Source organism: Apostichopus japonicus, chromosome 10 (assembly GCF_037975245.1).
Source record: "Apostichopus japonicus isolate 1M-3 chromosome 10, ASM3797524v1, whole genome shotgun sequence".
In the NCBI taxonomy this organism is placed as follows: Eukaryota; Metazoa; Echinodermata; class Holothuroidea; order Aspidochirotida; family Stichopodidae; genus Apostichopus; species Apostichopus japonicus.
Window position 1 is genome coordinate 15,814,966 of NC_092570.1, and position 22,535 is coordinate 15,837,500.

The 22,535-nt window shown below is 36.8% G+C and overlaps 2 protein-coding genes across 5 annotated transcripts in view; one reads left to right on the top strand and one right to left on the bottom strand.

Annotated features, from left to right (window-relative positions):
* The window catches only part of LOC139974735 (monocarboxylate transporter 13-like), a 50,547-nt gene that overhangs the window by 26,795 nt on the left and 1,217 nt on the right, over positions 1-22,535 (bottom strand). For all 3 annotated transcript variants that reach the window (XM_071982115.1, XM_071982113.1, XM_071982114.1), the window contains exon 2: positions 19,877-19,979. The gene's annotated coding sequence lies outside the window, so the exon portion shown is untranslated. The remainder of the gene's footprint in view (positions 1-19,876; positions 19,980-22,535) is intronic.
* LOC139974734 (uncharacterized) overlaps positions 8,266-22,535 on the top strand; it is a 14,431-nt gene continuing 161 nt past the window's right edge. The window contains exons 1-9 of one of the 2 annotated variants that reach the window (XM_071982110.1): positions 8,266-8,794; positions 11,874-14,590; positions 15,086-15,170; positions 15,825-15,904; positions 17,235-17,404; positions 18,619-18,764; positions 19,308-19,415; positions 19,855-19,996; positions 20,689-22,535. The exon at positions 20,689-22,535 is cut by the window's right edge and continues 161 nt beyond it. In XM_071982110.1, the coding sequence (XP_071838211.1) occupies positions 11,933-14,590; positions 15,086-15,170; positions 15,825-15,904; positions 17,235-17,404; positions 18,619-18,764; positions 19,308-19,415; positions 19,855-19,996; positions 20,689-20,944 (3,645 nt within the window). In that variant the 5' untranslated portion in view covers positions 8,266-8,794; positions 11,874-11,932 and the 3' untranslated portion in view covers positions 20,945-22,535. Of the gene's footprint in view, positions 8,795-10,477; positions 10,635-11,873; positions 14,591-15,085; positions 15,171-15,824; positions 15,905-17,234; positions 17,405-18,618; positions 18,765-19,307; positions 19,416-19,854; positions 19,997-20,688 lie in introns of those variants that run through there. The other variant, XM_071982111.1, reaches the window with a different exon arrangement.

Genomic DNA, 22,535 nt, shown 5'->3' on the forward strand with positions numbered 1-22,535 from the left:
TATAATGATCGTTTCCCGCCCACACCCTACATTCTCTGTTCCCCTTTTCTGGAAAGATAGAACATTGAAAAACGAGCAAGGGAATTCCAAGCCTGTTCGGCAAGCTTTAGCATCAGTGCTGCCAAATGTTATGATACTGAAAACTCACCATAAGACTTTTCTAAAGTTTCTGATCTCTCGATTTACTTCCAAACATTTAAGGAGCGTGGTTTTCAATAAGACATTAACATTGACTAATGTAACATCTTCTGTGTGTCAATATTGATATCCTTTATAAGGGATGATATCTATAAAACATTCGCTGAAAGTTATATTTGTCTGAGAGTAAGAACTAATGTTGAGTGTTTATTCTTCCTTTTTTTGTGTAAAATATAGTGTTCTATTTTTGTTAAAAATATAAACTGGTAGCAAAGCTATAGCGTCAAGTTGTTTGTCGTTAAACTTACAATTAAGACAAACAAACAACAGAGAAAACATTGTCGTCTATGTACCCCCAAACAGACAATATTTTAAGACCGCAACGTACTTTTGTTAAGGCTTATCTAAAGACAAAAGTCTGAAATCTTTGTCCAAAGTATTTGGAGACAGGAACAAAATAGATGATTCGGTTGTCCCCATTTCTGTTTTGGATAAGGATATATATATATATATATATATATATATATATATAAATATATTTATATATATATATATGTATATATATATATATATATATTTATATAATATATATATATATATAGGCCTATATATATATAGGCCTATATATATATATATATATATATATATATGTATCATAAATATTATAAAAACGGAACGCTGTTATTGAGTTTCGAAACGGTAAACCGGCTTCGCGTGTGTTGGTAATTCCGCGTGTCAAAGACCTCTGAAAATGGAACAGCTAAATTTAAGTCAGACTTTTCGCCGATAGCGATGTAATTTCGTCGGTGAATTAAACCTTTCGTCTGTATAAATTTTTCGTTCAGTATACCCTCAGACGCCATGGTTGAAACGTTTGGAATGTTCCTCCAAAGTTATAACAAATGCACATACCCTGCACTTTGTCTAAGTTGCACTCAAGCGAAGTCTATCCTTGTTTACAATCTGTATGTAGCAGAAATGTCAAGGTACTATATCTTGATAACGGTGTTCAATACTTTAAACACATCACGATAAGAGAAAAATGGCGAAGTCGATAAAAGTAGAATCTATATATGTACACACACACACACACACACAAACATAGTCTTCATCGTCTCATGTTCCGTTGCGTTTCAAATTTGCCCTATTCTGTCACAAGCCACAATGATTCTCAAAAAGGAATTAAGTACATAACACGCGTGTACCAGCAATAAGTGTCTATATGTCATTGTCGTAACATACATCTGTTAGCAACAGTGTCTTTATTTCACATAGCACACGTGTACAGCAATATGTCATCGCCGTAACATACATCTATTAGCAAAAAAAGTGTCTTTATTTCACATAACACACGTGTATCAGTAATATGTGTATGTATATCATTGCCACATATGTTAGCAACAAAGTGTCTTTATTTCACATAACATACGTGTATCAGCAATAATTATATACCATTATCTGTGCTAAAATACATGTTTTTTAATCGTTAATTGTCATAAGAAACGTGTGCCAAAAACTGTTGATTTATTTTCCACTGTCATAACGTACAAACATCAGCAATAAGTGTTTATCGATAACTGTCTTAAAACAGTCAGTACATACTCCGGCAGTAAGCGTTAACATTTCTCTGTCGTAATATTCCTTGTGTAAGCATAGTAAGTGTGTACATTCCATTTCCATATCATTGTATGTGTCATTTAGGAGTGTGTCAGCAATGTGTATATAGTATATTTATAGTAATTGTTGACGAGAAGTATTCATATTTAACTGCAGTCATATTAGAAGTGTTCATATTTGGCTTAGATACAACGTCAGCCGGAAAGCCGGTTCATTTTTCAACTGCCGCAACAGTTATACGTATACTATCAGCTTTAAATGTGAATATTTTACAGAATAAGATATAGCTTGTTTTAGTGAATTGTAAAATGGTGTAAAGTGTGAATTTTGTGAGAATATCAAAATATATTCTAATTGCATCGTATGTGTATGTGTGTTTCATTGTCGAGAATATCTGATTGTAAAGTAACCCTTTCAAATATACCGTAAATAGATTTGCTCTGTTGATAAAGATCTTTAACAGGTTATTCATTCTATTTTAACTATATCAGAAATTCAATTGTCTGCTTAGATTTGCGTTACAAAATTATATTTGTAACGGTTCAAAGATTTCAGAGCTAAATTGTTTTTGGCAGCCATTGTCATATTCTCCTGTCCCATTGTTGATTACTGAACAATCGAAGAGATGAAACACACCCACACAGACACACGCACATACAATGTACAAATGGAAGTACATGTGATGTGAACATTTGGGAAATCGAGACACTTTTTATAGACCATTTTTATAATCTAACAGCAGTGTATGGAAATTTGTGGAAAATTTGGGTAAAAACGTTTGTTGAGAAGTTACAAATGACAAAAAGTTTGGACGCTTTGTTGCTAAAAACTTACATGGTCATGTTATACGGAGAACTGTCGATGCCCATAGCGGCCATGGTCTAAACCAGGGGTTCCCTAACTGGGGTGCATGAACCCCCAGGGGGTGCGTGAGTCCATCCCAGGGGGTTCGTGAGACGTTTTTTAAAGTCAAAATTAGAGTACTTTTTGTTGAACTAAAATCTGATATATCATATAATTTAGTAATGCACAAAATTCGTACCTATCGATTAACTCCACAATATTACACTATGAACTCGATCTTTTACGAAGCACTCTTATGCGTATTATAGTATAATAATGACTCAGATCTTGTCTCGAAAAGTTGGGGGTTCGTGGATAACTCTGACATCTACAGGGGGTTCGCGGGGGGGGGGGATAAAATTAGGGACACCCTGGTCTAAGCCATACAGCGCGGCGTAACTTATAAATAGTCAGCGAGTGAGAACTTCCAGAAAATCTTATAGAACTATTTTAATTTGTCTACGTAGCAATGAGTCAATGAGGTATTTGCAGCCATAGAGTACGGCATGCTACCCCGATAAGAAGTCGGTATTTGACGTCACAGTCAAAAGTCGAGGGAAACGATTTACATATATGCATTGGAAATTGTTTGCAGTATCACAATTTGTTTTCACCTCAAACAAGATGGCGCATAATATGCATTGTTCATGATGTTAATACCGACTTTTAGTTTGTCTACGATTGAACAATTTAAACGTGGAGCGCGTGGCCTTGTATATTATCGTATATATGCTATTCGTTCTTCACTGCATGTTTGGTGTGTTCATACATAATTGAGTTTGTCCTATATGAAACATTTACGTAAAATGTCGTTTATACAACCCCATTAAACTTCCAAGTATTCCCAAATACTTTAATTAACGTAAGCACAGACAAATAAAACGCAAATAAAAAAATAAAATAAAAACACATGTGCCAGTCTCTTTTATCTTAAGGGTGAGACAGACTATTGTTTTTCAAAAGCGCAATCGATTGTGAAGCAGACGTGATTTCCTAAATTGCATACCGTACGATAACAACGCAATTCGTAGACAGTTATGTTCAAGTTAATGGCGCCTTTTTTCATGCTGTATTGTCTGATAACTATACGTTGCTTAGCAAATTCCAAATATCCTAGGGGCATGAACTTTTATGGACGGGATGTAAGCGGGTATTTTTTTTAAGAGTGAGGGGTGTTGGGTTCGTTGACAACGTCTCATGTGAAGGGGTGGTGATGGGGGAGGGGTGCGTTTCGGGTAATCCCCAGGAGAACATTTAAAGAGCAGAAGTCAAATGGTTCAATATATTCTGGGTCATATTTAGATTAAAAATTAGGTCCATATTTAGATCTAAACGGAGAGCAGTGTGCTATAAATACTTTTGAGGGACAAAAATAGATAAATAAAAAGGAATACTGGATATCAACTTTCGCGGTCAAGTATAACATGACTAATATACCAGGGTTACACAAAGGGCTATGTGTTCATCAGAATCCCCCGGATTTCATTCTGGGTAGGGTGGGAGGGGCGGTGCATGGTTAAAAGACCATGGCTATCACCAACCGCCGCAAAACAGCCTTTGACATTTCCTCTTGTCGAACCCATCTTATAAACCATTCCTGTTATCAATTATATCCGGTTTTCTTTGATGGCGAATGACGGTCAGAGCAGCGTGTTATTTAAAAATTCCCTGGCCATAATTATACTTGACCGACAAGTGATCATTGTCGGGTTTCAATTGCTTTCCAAGTTGCCTCAAATATGATTTAAGCGAATAGGCGTGACCCCGTTAACCTATGACGTCGATGGTCTGACGATAGTCTGATGATGGTCTGATGATGGTCCGACGATGGTCTGATGATGGTCCGACGATGGTTCGACAATGGTTTGACGATGGATCGACGATGGTCTGATGATGGTCTGATGATGGTCCGACGATGGTCTGATGATGGTCCGACGATGGTCTGATGATGGTCCGACGATGGTCTGACGATGGCCTGACGATGGTCTGACGATGGTCTGATGATGGTCTGACGATGGTCTGATGATGGTCCGACGATGGTCCGACGATGGTCCGACGATGGTTGGACGATGGTCTAACAATGGTCCGACGATGGTTCGACGATGGTCTGATGATGATCTGATTATGGTCCGACGATGGTCTGATGATGGTCTGACGATGGTCTGACGATGGTCTGACGATGGTTTGACGATGGTCTGACGATGGTCCGACGATGGTCTGACTTTGATGGCTTGTCTGATAAAATTCTGTTTTGATATTTGTTTAGTGGACAGGTTTAATATTTTTAAGTATAATAAAGAACAGAATGAACGTAGTCATTGTCAGTCCTTATCTTACGAAGGCTGGTTGTAATAGCGCACGATCAATGTATGCATTACAAACAAGGCGATGAGCAATACAGACAATTACCAACACAGTCACGACTTATCGAAAATACCAGTATCATGTACTAACTCTCAGGGCTTTCATTTCTTATGAAATAATTTATGATTTGTTCAATGAATAATAATTTAAAAAAAATCCTCTCCTTGTCACATCTTGCTATACACGGAGATAATCGGTATAGCAATATTCTTATGCACGCAATATTATCAGTCTCGTGGCTTTCAGCATAAAAATAATAAAATAAAATAACAGTGCATGTCTAAATGTGTTCTTGGTTTTTTAATTGATCCGAAAATGAGGTCCTCTTTCTCCTTCATATGTGAATATCATTTGGTCTTCGCATATAGTGTCGAAGCCAGATGATGGGTGGGGGGGGGGGGTTGCTCCCACAGAAATTTTCCGGGACGAAACGGGGACGGCAAGACGATTGATAAAAGAAACATAAATAGTTATGATGTATATTATACTGGATAGGCTACTTGTTGTTATAACACAGTGTGATCTGCTTCTCAAACAGTTTTCCTTATAATCTATGCATTTCATATGCATATACAACGGCACGAGATTCCTCTGAAAGAGTCATATTGGATTCAGTGATTGACACTTTTAGTGAAGCGTTCGTGCGTCATATATGGAATTGTATTGTCGACTTTAATAAAAAACACAAAAATCGTCATTTGAGTCAATATGGAGATATGAGATACCTATTCTCACGTGCTATTATGTACTGGAAAATGTGTATAAGCAGGCCTCTTTTCAGGGTCGTAGCCGAGGGGTGTACGAGGGGTGTAGCTAGACTTCTTTTTTGAAGGGGGACTAAGAAATTGCCCAGGGTAAAGCAGAATCGAGTTTCTAAAGAAAACAAAAACATTCTGACCATCTTTTTGCGCGGGGGGGGGGGGGGAGACCAGATAAATACGGGGGGGGGGTTAGCCCTTATAACACAGACTCGCAGTTACACAGATGTATAGTGAACATAATGGAAACGACAGTTCAACTTTGCACCTTACCGAGAAAAACATTTCTCAAAGGGGAAGGGGAACCTCTCCCCCTTTGAACCCCTCCCCAGAACGGATGTCAGACAAAACAATCGGGGATATGCCACAAAGACTGTCTCTCTTTCGGATTCACGAGGATAGGTTAAAAGTCACTCGGTTCACGCAATCTCTCTCCCCCCCCCCACATAACCAGCCCTAACCCGGCCGCCAATTTATGTAAATCGATATTCCACAACCATTCATTTCTCACATCATATAATATAAGCGATATCAAATACTTGGCTACACTGATTTATCGAGTGAAGTCCATTTTAGATGCTCATGAATACGGCGGTATCTTATATCTTACATTTCGTAGAGAGGGTAAGAGATACTACGTAAATCAAAGATGATCTAACGTCTATAGCGTGTAAAGTGTGTCTAGACAATAATAAACTGAGCTGTTGGCAGCTATCTCTACAAAACAAAAAGATGAGACTCACTGGTAGTCACGTGATGTAATTTATCCACCCTGATTTTATTTTGTCCGCTTCGTTCCAAGGTTTCCTCTCGATTTCGGCGAAACAAAATTCGCTTTAAGGAAAAAAAAATCCAGCCCGTGGCAAATCAAATTTGGAATCATCTTAATTTTTGACGTTCAAAATGTTTTGCGACGATTTATTTTCAAAAAACAGCAGTATAGTCTGCAGGTCTGAAGTACTAAAATTATTCAAACCACTTTCGATTTGATAATAATTGTTTAATCTGTTAGTGGTGTCCTTATACAAATATTTCCTATGATATCCAGTTCTACATCACCTGTAAATCTGAAACTGTTTTTATTACAACCTTCGAGGAAATTTATCTCACTGAGACATTCAGTCATCTTGCGTGTTCCTTAAAAATGTCTGAGAACAATTTCGAGAGTAAAGACCTCCAGGAAATTACTTTTTGAAAACTTCTAGCAATTATAGCGTGCTATAATTTGGGGCCTATACTGACTATACCTTTCAAGCACTGATGAAAGGTCTGTATATATACACGCGGTTCCGTTTTTGTTATGTTAAATAAAACACTATCCAAACTCCATCTTTGGCTTAGAACTTCTTTGAAAATCTTAGAACATCTTTGGCTTCTCTGTCTGAGAACAATTTCGAGAGTAAAGACCTTCAGGAAAGTACTTTTTGAAAACTTCTAGCAATTATAGCGTGCTATAATCGGGGGCCTATACTAACTACCTTTAAATCATCGATGAAAGGTCTGTATATATACACGCGGTTTGCTTTTGTTTTATGTTAAATGAGACACAAATCCAACTCCATCTTTGGCTTTGGCTTATATGAAAGAGATCGTTGTCATGAACAGCTTCTTCCAAATAAGTAACACAACTTGTGCTCCGTAATTTAAAAAGAGCTCATGCAGTATTTTTTACGACACTTAAGTGACGACGAAATTTGGACCTCGAAGCACGCAGGGGCTCAGCCCTTACGGATAACAACTTCGTCGGGGAGGCTTATATACAATTCTCTATTTTTCGAAACTCAAATTTGGAATTCTTTCAATTTAAAAAGTCATTTCAGACCAGGAAACCGTAGATTACTCTTGGACGAAAAACAAAAACAACACTGGACATTGCTATGACCCGGCCGGGGATCGAACCCTGAACCTCCCGATTGATAAGTCTCATTGCATCAAATGCCACCGCCTTTATCCACTCGACCACAGCACCGTTTTGGACGATATCGAGTTGAAAACTTTATTCTTGGGTCTTTCGTTTTGTAAATCTGTGATTTCATAATGTGTCACGAGGATCTGAAAACTTTTACTTTGTGTCTTCTTCCACATTTTCAAGGTAAACAGTTTTGACACTGCAAGGCAATCTTTATCACTAGATTATGTCAACAGCTTTGTTACTTTACATTTAGCATTTTGTAACACCCACCTCCATTACAGAAAATACGGCCAAAAAAACAACAAACATCGTTATACATAAAGCAAACCATTAACAGTTGAAGCACCTGTGGCACGATGATGTAATATTTACACAATTGTGTGTGTAGGAACATTAAATTTATGATATCTTCCAAAATGGAAGATGGCTCTCTCTTCACCAAACTGACCGATGGTGATGGTTGCGTATATATGCTCCCTTGAAACATTCGCGTAGGGGGAGTTCCGCTATGAACGCTTGCAACATCGTGCACAATAGTTGACTTCATTTATTATTTGTATCCATGCCATAACCTCTTGAAAGTTTAAAACTGAACTGAACTGACGTAGGAAGGCGAATTAGAAACTGGCTTTTAGTTTGTTAACAAAAGGATACACTTTAACGTGCTCCTTCAGCAGAAATGAAAGACAAAAGAAAATACAGGGCTGCAGCCGATAAGCTACTACAGTATATATTATCGTTTGGATCGTGTAGCGTCATTAACGCACGGTTCAAAGTCATGCGAATCTGTGATCATTCAAAACAATTTCATTGAGACTCTTTGTTTGGAAATGTACTTTTAGAATATGCATTGAACCATTGAGAAAGTCTATTGGATATGAACAATCTTGTTGCGGGTATAGTGAATATATTGCACGATACCACACTGTTAAATAGCTCGAATACATGTCTGCCCTATGCATTATCGTGATAGATTCTGGAAAGTTTCCGGCTGAGTTGCAAGGGTTCAAGTCCTACTTTTTAACTTGAAAAGAAAGAAAGAAGCAACTAGCATAAAGCTGCTTTTTGGAATGACCAGGGAACATTTCTTCGATTGCAAGAGGGAAGGCACATTAGGTAAAACTGTGACATCACAATATTTGGAAATCGGAAATACTGCACTGTGAGTATATTATTAGTGTCTTTGTAATATTACATACAAATATTGAACAAGATATACAGATAACTCGGAAGACCGAAATGTGTTTAATTTGGCTATAAAATAAAGAACTGTGTCTGTAGAATGTGTGCAAGGATGGGCGGGGGATGAGTTGGGTGGGAAGGGGGGGGGTATAGGTTCTGAAAAGAGGTTATCCCGTACTTTCTTTCCATATGCCTTTATTGACACACACACATATATATATATCTGATATATATCTATATCTGTATTGATATATATATATATATATATATATATATATATATATATATATATATATATATATATATATATATATATAAATATATATATATATATATATATATTTATATATATATATATATATATATATATATATATATATATATAATAGTATATATATATATGTTGGTATATGGTACCGCGGAAGAGCAAATATAGGCTATACATACTAATGCACGGCGTAGCAAAAGCTGCTGTATACTCAAAAGAGTTTCACGCACGTACGAATAGTATGGTCAGTGGCGTAACCAGTGGGGTTTGTTGGGGGGGATGAGGGGGGGGGGGTTGGGAAGGAGGCGGGAATATCAGTCAAATGAGTTTTCCCCAACTTGCCACGCAATGATATTGGTGGGCCAAAACAAGCGGTTGGGCGAAAATTATTTGAAATCATCAAAATGCTCAGTTAAACCAGTTCACGGTTGACGTTAATCCGTAATTGAAGGGAATTCTCAAATTAACAGCAGCCAAATTGCGTCTCAAATTAATTATAGTTCTATCATTTTGCTTACTGTCATCGCTAAGAGGCTCCCCCTTCTCCCTCTCCTCGCCACACACACTCTACCCAACGAGATACCTGATACCATGCTTGTTATATCATGTGTAATTGTTTATAACTTTATACCATCATTCTATCGACCGTCAGAAGTAAATCCGATATTGTGACTTGGAAGCTGCAGTATGGATATATTATGCAATTTCGACATCGCATGTGTGAACTCACACAGGCTGATCAGTCGTTAGTACAGGCCTTACCGAAATATTGTTCCCAGCGTCGACGCAGATTTAAGCCGATTAATGTTATAAAATCGATGGACTATTGTGCTTAACTGACAGTTTCCTAATGGCTGAACTCGAACTCTTTGCACCCCCACCAGATGAAAAAGTCTGGTTACGTCACTGAGTATGGCGATCACCAGGCCTGATAATTTACGAATATTGTTGGTATGTTCTGTGAATAGATTACAAAGAATCATCTCAATGTGTCCAAATAAAGAAAATGCCAACCATATTGCGATAGTAGTGGAAAAGAAAATAGCAATGTCTGCTCGATATTATACATATATATTTATACCCCCCACCCCTCCCCCGCACACACAGGAGAACGGGTTGGCAGCAATTGTGTGTATGTATGTTCTTTCTTATATACACAAAGAAACAAACAAACACACTTACACATAAATAATATATATATATATATATATATATATATATATATATATATATATATATATATATATATATATATATATATATATATATATATATATATATATATTTATAGCCCAGTCCGAAGGAACGTGTGGATCCAAGTTCCAAAGTACAACTTTTAACAAACAACCATTACCGATTCTTATTGGATAAGAAGTAGATTTTCTTACCAAATTATTCTGTAATTGCGTGTTAGCTATTGTGGCAAACATGTATAAAGCACACCTTGTCACGGAATGACTTAAAAGCATAACGACTTTGCCGATGGTCTCTACATATTATTCATTCACGTATCCTGCAGATGTTTATACGTAAAAGGTACCAAAATAAACAGGTAGGCCATGTTTATCGCTTGGAAATGGTTCACTGTAGAGTGCGTTACATATTATACAGTTAGATATTCTGGTAGTATTGTTCAAAAGAAATGTTTCTGCAGTCAAGACAAACGCTTTCAAGAAATATCAAACAATAACCATTTGTTCAAATAAGAGTCCTCATACTTCGTAATTCGCAGTCCATTCGCACAATCGGACTGTGGAATGTAAATCCCATTGTGTTTTACCAACGCATGAAATACCATATACACCTCTATATTTTTTTATTAGATCCTCAAAATAATTTTTAAACATGGAGGGGAAGGGGGGGGGGAAACTACCCTGTATCTAAATTTGTTGGTGAATGTTTTCGCATGAATTAAGCGGTAAAATATGCGTGAAACACCGGCAAAGCTGAAAGAGTATAAACTCGATATGATCATTGAAGGCTATAGTGAACGTTCGACTCTCGGTCACGCACTATAGATGATTATCGCTGTATTACGCACTGCCGTAAATTCGAAATCAATTGCGGCAGCACTCTTTGTACCTAGCGCAGCTTTTTTCTACACGACCGTCAAAAGGACTTACCGTATAAGCTACAATTCACAGTACACCGAGAACATACTTTCGTTGCTTGTTTTGCATGTGATATTATACTAATTTTAACATGGCTAAATTTAATACATTCGGCATGCGTAGTTAATCTAGTCTTGCATTTCAGTTTGTACCGAAAACGAGATTCAATATGCAGGTAGGCAAAACAACGCTGAGCTCGCATATTTTCAATTTTGAATTTCAAGCCCGTATAAAATGATATATATCCTGGATATGAAAACCGCACATTAACAACATACTCCTACGGTTTACATAGTATAAATTATTGTAAACCTGCTATAGCTATAGTTGTGAAGTACTTTCTACAGTCGAATTTGCAGAGGGTTGTATGCCTGTGTGCCTTAAAAACACGGTTTTAAAGATTACTGGCCTTAATTGGCCACTTTAAGTGTCAAATTTAAATATTCTGCGCAACGAAACGGTAATGGAAATTCGTCTTGTGCGTCGTAGATCCTTAAAAGCTACGCTTCTTACAGATCTGGCATATGGCACATGATTGATCTTTACTAAACTTTACTGTACATCAATTTGCAAACCGAAATAATAAATTGGTTACTTCTTTTTTCCTTCGTCAGCGCAGTAGTCATCGTTCTATGATTTGTTGTGTTTTATTTTCTCCTTTTACTTTTAAATTTCACCAGTTGAACATACCTTATCTTGTTGCCTGTCATGTAACATATGTGTGAAACACCGCACAGCAATGGCCAATTTCCCGCAGAGTACCTTGAACTACCCAATGATCAACGGACATGTTGCATATGACATGAGGACAGATCTATACATGTCCCAAGTAGATGCTTACTATCGTAATCAACATCTAAACGAGGTCCTCCAACAACATCTACAATTTTCGAGACAACAAGACCCAATCCTGAGATCTGGAAACCATTATGCAAGTCATCAAGTTCAAGAGAACGTCAACAACAATTCATCGGTATTGAAATTAAGCGATTTGAGACAAAATCATTCACCAAACGAGCTGTTTATGCTGCCTCCCCAAATTGCAGATGCAATTCAAACACAAAGGAGCAAAGAAGTGAATTTTAGTACAGGTGGGCATCCTTATGCATCTTTCCGGGACACACCTAGCCTCTCCAGAAGATCGCATTCAGGAAACCATCGCAGTGAGCTTCACGGATTGGACGTCCATCATTCAAGGCCCAATCCGGCAGAATCATTAATGCACTATAATGTCCATCGTCGCCGGAAAGAGCACATTAATCTGAAGAGAAATGCTACGCGAAGTGTAGGTGAACTGCAAGCAAATCAATTTTGTAACCCTGCAGGTAGGGAATGCTTTGCAGCTTTGTACAAGCGACCTCGTTTGAGCCAGGGTACGTCACCGCTCCCGCTGTACGTTCAAAATCACGATGTTGACAATAGCTATTCTCTGGGGGCTATTTGGGCTAATGCTTCTCCAGAAGCAGTCAACAACAAAAGCGATATGCTGGGACACATTTCATCACGGTTACCGAATGGACAATGCCACACTGTTTCTACTCAACTTCCTTCGTCGCATCTATCTATGAGTAATATTCATTCTCAAGATGTGAACAAAGTTCGGCAGCTTGGGACAAGAAATGCTTCCATTGAGCAGCAGAGGATTTCGCTGTCGACAATTCAAAACGGACATCCTTTGGGTCGTCATGCCTGTCGCCGTTTACGAAAACGTTCTCAACAATTTCCAGTCGGAGAGAGTACCACCTACCCACGAGAGTTCAGTATTACTCATGTGACGCCGCCTCAACATAGCGCAACACAAAGTTCTGCTGGTTTTGCAGTTCCTCAGCGACGTCACTGTCATGCTCCCAATGATATTGCTACCAAAGTGAGAACGGCTGGCAAAAATCGAAAGGTTACGACAGGATCTGCATCAGCTTACGACAAAAGGAAGACAATTCATTACAATGAGGATAATATATTATTTCGAGCCCTCACTTCAAACAAACACGGAAAACACAATATTACACCCGTCGCAAGCAAACGGAACGTATCCAGATATGGGACGAACAGCAACAGCCTTGATGGAAATTTGATCGCTGGATTTCAGTCAAAGCCACAAATTAGATGGAATAGCGCTAACGAGGAGGTAACAGATTTGACTGGTAGAACGTTACCACATATGAGTCGAAATATTGCGATGAGATCTGCCACGATTAGCCCAAACAGTTCACAGAAGGAACGAAAACCTAACCAATATCAAACGGTGAAATCTTGGAACTCGAACCATGAAAATCATGACGTCGCACTTAAAGCACCGAGCAGTGTTGCCTGCAAGACTTTTGATGGACCCAAAACAGATCATCTTGCCAAAAAACGGTGTGAAAAGTCACAGGTTACAAATTTCCGTTACATGGACCACGAAGACACGGAGACCCAGAAAAGGTGTATTTCTTACTCAGGTAACACAACAACGGACACTTTGAGTCGAGAATCATTTAAAAGTCATAATCAAGGACACAATTCCAGGAAAATTCATCAAAGTACTGAAAATTCAAACCAAGTTTTGAACCTCAAGCAAGCGCAACCGGAAAGGGATTACTTCTTGAAAGATAAATTAGAATCACGGGAAGGGTTGACGATGTCTTATGGGACGTTCTTGCAGGAGGTTATAGTTCCAATGACACTTGCCATGTCACCGCAAAAACATAACAGGAGAGCATCTCTAGGGTCAATCTTAGACGTTTGGCAAAAGCAAAAGCAAAAGTTCTCTTTTGTTGAGAAGTCTGATGGGGACGTATATTTCAGAAAAGTAGGAAAGGACGTCGAGACACCGAGCGTTGAATGTCAGAAAGGCATAAAGGCACATACAGTTAAAGCATCACAATCACATGATCCGAAGAACAGCACAGCTAAATGTAATGGTAAAGACCATAATCGAACTGGAAGTGACACCATCAAAGAGGAATATAATATCGTTTCCAAAATGGCCGATTCCTGTACCATTAACTTGGAAGAACATGTTGACGGTATCAATCTCTTGAAACTGGACGTGAACAACTCTGGAAAAGGTGGGGTTGAAAATACAACCCCAACATCTCCAAAACAAGAGATTGAGCCTTTATCAGAGTTTGCCTGTGCTCCAAATGATCGCACGGTAACACGTACAATAACTGAGGAAGAAGATACCGAACTTGCTGCTTTAAAAACAAGACATTTAAAGAGGAAATCGGCACGAGTTGTCCTTAAGGCAAGTGATCATATCAAAATGAAGATTTGCAATGCCGGCAGTCAATCATACACTTCTGATGGAAGCCGATATCATAAGAGAAGGAAACAGAACGAAGACTGCCCAAAGGAGAAAAAAATATTAATGAGGATTGGGTCAGAGAGGCTGTTTACTCGGTCGTACCATTCGGTAAGTAGCACTGGATGGTAGCATATTTATAGCTCGCAATAATTGGATATAACAACTTTCATAGTTGGATAATATTGGGCCTAATTCGTATCACTTTGTCTTCAATCTGCCTGTAAAATTTGAAAGGTTCAAAAGGGTGTTGACCCTTGGTAACTGAAATCAGATTACCAGCATCAAATGTCTTTTACGTTGGTCGATGTTAACCTCCAAATAAACACAATTAGTCCAAGCAGAACAGAGGCAGATAAAAATAGCTTAAAGAAAACCAGAATATTGTAGTTCCGGAACTCATAAAGGTCTTATCGGTTGACAACTCATCACAAAGAGGCCCATAAGTTACATAATTCGCCACTTGATTTATTTGTGTTTCGTTAAAGTTAAACTGGCCTTGGAATAAATGTTTTAATAGAGAATATGCATCTTCAATTTAAATCAAAATTTCATTTAAGTTGTATTGTTGTATTAATTATCAATTTTACATTTTTGCGTGTCTAGACAATTTCGTCAAAGAAATCGCATCCAAAAAATTTGAATCGAAAACAACAGAGAACAAGGCATGAGTTGCTGTCCGCACCAAAAGGTAACGTCTATGCATGGTTGCTTGTGGTTGCTTCACAAACTTTGCCTGTTCATGTCAAATCTTTAATATTCAATATTGTTCAAGGATAATTACCAGCAACTTTGCCAGATTGTTCTATGAATAGAAATTTATAAATTGTAGTCGTAACACTAGTCACTGTTATGGGAATTGTACGGCAAAGAAAATTAGATATTGTTTGGATTCAACGAGGCGTGACTGAAGCCTCAAACTTTATGTTTAGCAATTGAGATTGTATCCAATTTATGTCTTAGAGTTCGGCATGTTATTTCTACTTCGTGCATGAACAGAATAACATTTATTATTTTGGTACATACGAGTGGCTGCTACTCTGAAAAAAAAAATAGTTTAGATGTCTTGCTGCTGATTTTACTCAAAACTCATATATTAACAGATTATGCGAGACATGTTTCAGACAAATTATATACTGCTCTGCTAAAGAATAAGAAAGATAATAATCTTAATGATGATACAACTATAGTAATAGAAACATAAAGCTTCGTTTCTTTGTCATTTGTATCCTATAGATGTTGCCATACTGGTGATGCATCTGTTAGTAAAGATAAGCAGTTCTCACAATTCGTTGACTGCCACATTGTAGTGTTATTGAATATCCTTTCATTATTATCTTTCCAGAATTTACACGCATTGCACTGTCGGTTCATAAAACATCCGGTGAGACTATTCTGCACAGGATTGTTCGATTGAATTCTAAGGTATTCTCAAATTGTCCTCATATTAAAAAAAAAGCAACAACAACTTATAATTTCTTAAGTCTGTTCATAATCTCATGTCCTATAAACAAAAATACCCGGTCTACGTACATCGGAGAGTTATTGTAAGGACACACACGTCATTTGGAAGCTTGGCAACCAAACTGGATGCTTTTCTCACGTAGCCGTCGATCGTTCTCTGTTGCAGCTCATGAACTTTGGAACATAATTCCCTCTGACATTGCAACAGCTGCTCATACCAACACTTTTAAGGAAATTTGAGACTTGTATTTTCTCAAGAACATTTACGTGATTCTAAGAGTCACTGAGCATTGCTTGACTTTGGGCGTTATATAAAGTTTTGGATTGATTGATTGCTTTCGTTGATCAAGATAGCCTTAACATGATGAGGTCATCTCCATTATGCTTTTTAAGTAAGGATGACTGTAATGGTAACATAAGATGTGACGCCACGAATTGATGCAATTCAGATATCAGTTTGTGGGTTAAGTATATATTGACACAGAGACCTCCCGCAGTCATGTTCGTTAGCCGCAGTTAAATGAATTGAGGAAGTTAAACTAATCATGATGAATCTTTTTGACCCTTTGCAATCAAAACTTCATTCAGAGCAAACGAAATTAGTAATTCCATGCGCACACAATGGGACCCAGTTGACAAGTGGAAATACTTGTGAGAATAGAGGTGATGTATTAGGTGGTGTATTATTCCTTTGCAAGAATAGTATTGATAGCTAACCAGGATTGGGTTCTGTGATAGTACTTAAGCTTAGAGAGGGCTTATCAAGTTCCAGAAATTGCTACATAATCATAAGTACCGATTTCTTCCTGTTCATGGAACTTCATTTCAAGTAGTGGTTTATCTTATGTAATCAGGTAGTTTTAATCCGGTTCAGTAAATACTATATGCAGTCTTCGTTTCAAACATTCTGCTATTCCGTTACCAATAAACGTTGCGTCATAATCTCGTCCCACTGATTCCTATAAGTGGATAATTACAAACATATTCACAATTGATGTTAATTGTAAAGGCAGCTCAATGATATGAAAGTGTATCATCCTAAACACAAATCAAATTAATGGTGGAATAAGTTAAATACATGGTTTTGTAAGTTTCTGGTCCAAGTTGACAGAAATTAACCAAACGAATCAACTATAAGTCTCTCTCCCTTAATAGTACCAGTCATAAATAATTATATACAATAATATGAAGTAGAATTCACCACTTTCGTGTACATAAATAATGATTATTCTGAAGCTCTCGACAATGACATCAAACAGAAAATATGTTTACGTTTTTTTTGTGTGTCCAGAATAGCCTCCGATACTGCTTAGATAGTGGGTTTCATGATGACGTGAACAAGAAGGACAATGCAGGCTTCACGCCGCTTCATGAATGTTGTGTCTTCGGTAGATTATGGATAGCTGAACAGTTGATACTTTGTGGGGCGGATGTTAACGTTAGCTCTTACGATGGAACAAGGTAGGGTAATAAGCTGGCTTAACGATCACTTAAGATTGTGATATACATAGTACATATATATTTTTGCGTATTGCAATGTGGTGGAGGGTTAAAGTTGTATTTCCAATGACTTTGTTCATATTGCTTCTAATCTGGAATGTAGTTCTCTCGATCAAGAAAAGAAAGACATATACCTGGAATGTACTTTTGGTAAATTTAGTCCACCAGGAACATTGCGTGTAGAAATAAGTTTGATCGTGGGTAAGAGAGTTACAAATCGCTTAGTTTTGTTTTGTTTCAGAAAATGTAAATGCATTGCCTATTTTTGTCAAGTTTATCAAATATTTCGTAAAGCGTCATTTCGTCATTGGTAGAGCGACTAAATTAGCGGATTGTGATTTATATGGCACTTTTACATTTTTTAGTATGATATCACGTGCTTTTGAAACATTCGACTTAAAATAAACTAGAGCATTAGGATACCATCACGACTACCAGATAAAAAATATATTCGATTCGCCTACCAACTGACAGATTAGTGTTACAAGTATAATAACATGAGTTCGAGTACAAGTATAATTTCTTATCATAGAATGCTGTAGTCCAAAATAAACCAGCCGGCGACGAATGGGACATTATCCGAATTTTCTTCGTATGAGTACAAGTCCAAGACACCAAGAGCGACTATATACGAGTACATAATTGTGTACTAATACCAATACTAGATTGTTAAATGTCATAAGTATAAAATACAAATCAATGAGGCCGAGTACAAGCAGCTATGCTACAAGGGCGGACTCACTACGGGTATTAAAACAAGAACTATTACTTTGATCAACGAAACTTGCATTAGCTAAGTCATACCATCATATTGAAATATGCAATTATGCTAATTCCTAGTTCACCAGGGATTTTCCCTCTCACAAATTGCGGTAGACCCGCATATGTTATAAAAAGATTTATTGATAAAACGTGCTGTCGCAGAACGGACTTGCCGTATCGGTTTCTTTACGGATACCAAACTGTCCCGTAGCACGGCTGGAAATGAATGGGTAACGTATATGTGGTTAGTTTATATGTATGAAAACATTAAGTAATACTTAATAGAAGTTACCCCGAAGGAAAAATATGTGCTATTATATATCGGTGATTCATATTTTTGACGGTCATTTCTGGGTTGAATAACTTCACATGTAACACATCTGAAACGTTGATATTTGGTGTACTTTTCACAGACCTTTACACGATGCAGTCGAGAATGGGTACACTAATCTAGTGCGATTATTGCTAGCCAACGGTGCTGATCCTCTTATACCCACATATGCCAAAAGGACCGCTCTGGATAACGCAAAATCTTTGGCCATGAGGAAATTGTTGCTGGGTGAGATAATGCGTTCACTGACAACCCCTTCACAAACGAATTCTACAAACAGTTTCACGTTAGCAATTGACTGTTTATTACGCACGTTTTTTTCTTTCTTGTAAAGAGATCGCGTCTGTCGCTTAAGAATTTATATAATGTAATACGATGCTATTTTATTGTAACTCTACCTTTTAAAAATTGTGATAGGTCGATGATTACACTGTTATAGCCATTGGAGTAGCCAAGAGCGACCCCCCCCCCCCAAAAAAAAATAAAGTAAAAGAAAAGAGAGTCCACATTCTCATCCGAACCCAACTATTTTTGGGCATGGGTGATTCCCAGTTGGTGGATATATGGAGAGAACTTTTAAGAACTGCACTGAACAGTCTTGAAGATCCAAGATGCACCATTTGTTGACTTTAAGACATGTCATCAGCCAATCGGTGGTTATGTTTTTCGTCCTTGATACTCTGCGTCCCGGGCACCGGGATTTCCCCACTTGTTATATCATCGGTCAGAATTCGTAAATTTAAGGACATGTATTTTCTTTGTATTTTGTAGATTACCTTACAGATATAAACGGTACAAGCGATGATCTGAAAGCAAAATTAAAGACGGCATCGACACGTCCATCTGGAATCAGGTTTCGGTCATCGTATTCGAGTCAAGGTATAACTAGATACGTGCATGTAGTGATGCCCCATATATCAAAACGAGAATGAAAACAAACATCTCGTTGTGCATATTTGAGTATGTAAATCATTTCCCTATTTGGAATTTTTGATTGTCACTCAAAACATACATACTTCAAGTATTATATGATGGAGGAATGCGTAAAATGTAAAGAGGAGACAATTTGGTTAAGGAAAGCCGTAGGGGTGGGAGTTTGGGGTAACGAAGATGCTCACCACTCAATCAAAATAGCATTTGTCATACATTTGTCATCATACGAACTTAATAATACGAATGCTTATTCCTCCAATGCTATACGCGAGATGGTTTCTTTCCTTTTTCACTTTTCGAGAAATGATTCTTCTTAGCAATTACCCTCTTCATTTTCAAGCATATTGTTATTAATGTTTCTTATATTGCATATTAATTTTCATAGAACATTCTTCCTGGGAAAATACCTTTCTGGATACATCTTCATTGGATGAGGGGGACAAGCTTGGATCCAATAGTCCTCTGTTATACCTCAAAGAAAAACAGCATCCACACCACTTCCGCTTGCAACTGAAAGAAAAAGAAAGGTATTGATGACGTCATTAATAAGTTAGAGCACCTCTCTGCCATCGATTTGTGATAAAAGTTTCGACAGGATTCCTTGTTTACTATAATACCATCCAAATGTTGAATACATAGTCAAGTTACATTTTAAATAAATGAGAAAAAAAGTAAATCTGACTGAGGAATCTTAATTTTCTTCTTTCCTATATTTTCTATAATTTGGTCCATAATTAGGACTGCACACAAGGTTGTGCTAATAATTACCGTTTTGTTGTGGGGAGGGGGGGGGGGGGGGTACCAATGTACATCCCGCAGCCCTAGATCCGTGAATGCTTCGTATGATACGATATTTTTGTTTCTTGAATTTCAAGATAATGACATCAAACTATGTTTTGAATCGACGCATATATCCTTTCGTTACTTTATGGTATATTTTACATTAATTAACTTTCATTACTGTAATATTTATAACCAGGCTCTTTGTATACAAGTCTTTCAGCTTTTCTACATATAGTGTCTCTTCGGTTATTAGCTAAGTCAAGTTCTGTCATCAACTGGTAGGTTAAGAAGTAATGTAATTAAAGTATGAATTTGCAACCAAATCACTTTTTATCTTACGCCTGTTGCATTTTTACAATACGTTAACTAAACAGCATCGGTGTTTACCTTAAACTCTTGTAAATTCTTGTTTCTTATGTTTGTTTTTGTTTTATAGAATCAAAACATGGTATTATCTTTTCGAGGTTTTGTCGAGACTCAAAATTCCCGCGGTCACATTTCCATATCTATATCCTCACATTAAAGTGCACGGGCTGCCGATTGATATATTCATTAAGAAGGTCGAACGTGCCAGAGGTCAATTACAAAATGTTCATCTTCCTGAGATTTATGCCTCCAAAGAACTAATAGAGTTTGTTGAAGCCGACGATGAGATGAGCGCTATACTACAGATGGAAGGATGGACCTGCTAGTTACCTTACTTCAATATTAAAGAGAGGGAGGATCAAAACATTGTTACTTCAAAACTCATTTTAATATCTTGTTCGCAACTTATATAGTTTAAGACGAAATTATATAGTTGAGTTGAGTTGAGTTGAGCTGATTGATAGTTGATTGAGTGAGACCTACTTTGACTGGCTAAACCCTGGATTCTTCCAGGAAGTGTATCACAGTAGGTTGTCATATGATGTCTACAAAGTACAGACTATACAAAAGCTTTCTTCTGATATAAACTTCTTGTTGCTTTATTGTTTAAATGTGACACATTTTGAATATATTTCCTTACTTGTCAATATTCTCTGTTTATGGACTTTCATCAAAATGCCACTTTTTTTACTTTGTATAGAATATTACTACCCTCTGTGAACAAGCGGTACAGATATTGTAAAGGGAAAACAAAAACATTTTCAGCTGAATTGCTGTGATGATATCATTCACTCCGTTGCCAGATGCAATAGCAAAAATATCCCCTAATTTGATAAAAAAAATCGTATCTTTGCCATACCATATGCTATTAAAAATCTATGTTTTGACCTAAAGATGCACGGAAAATATCGAGCAAATTGATTAACCACTGGAATAACTCTTTAACTTGATTGAAGGATTATTCAGCTAACTCTCATCATCACACAATTCCATTGTATAACAAAGAAACACTGAAGACAATATAAAGTTAATATTATTGCTGTTATAAATATCTATACGGCCTTTCCATGTGTGTAAATTTCGAATTGTATGATTTCCACAAAGTGCCGAATGTAATACAAATGATTTACATTAAAATAGTTACATTGTATTACATTGTAAAGTTATACATTACATTACGAGTTACAATTATATTGTTGTACAGTTTTATGACATTATACAGTTATATATTATATAATCAGTAACATGTACCTTGGTACATAATTCTATTACAGTGTAGAGTTATATGATACATCCTTACCTATTTGTTGGTATTTCTGATATCAAGCGATACGGTAGCATTGTATATTGGCATGTGAAGTACAAGTTCGAACATTATTCAAGTATCATAAAACATACTGTAAACTATCCTATACTATATATATATGCTATATATTTAATTATATATATATATACATCTATATATATATATGATCATTAATATATATATATATATATGGTCATTAATATATATATAGGCTATATATATAGGCTATATATATAGGCTATATATAGGCTATATATATAGGCTATATATAGGCTATATATATATATATATGAATATTAAGTGAACACAAAATGAAGTTGGTTTCTATAACGTTAATGCATGGATGTTCGAAAGACCACGCAACTATAGTACAACTGTATTTTTTGTATATATTGTTCGGTTTGAGATTGACTCCTATCACTATCACACTTATATAATTTAAATATTGATTATTTTGGTTTAAGTGTTTAAAACGTGATTTTTGGTGAGGGATTACTACTTTGATTAAAACTGATTAGACTGTATTTTAGGTTCGTAAAGATATGCTCAAAGAATTATTCACTATTGTATGATATTTCGTCAAAAGGCTATAGATATATTAAGCTATTATT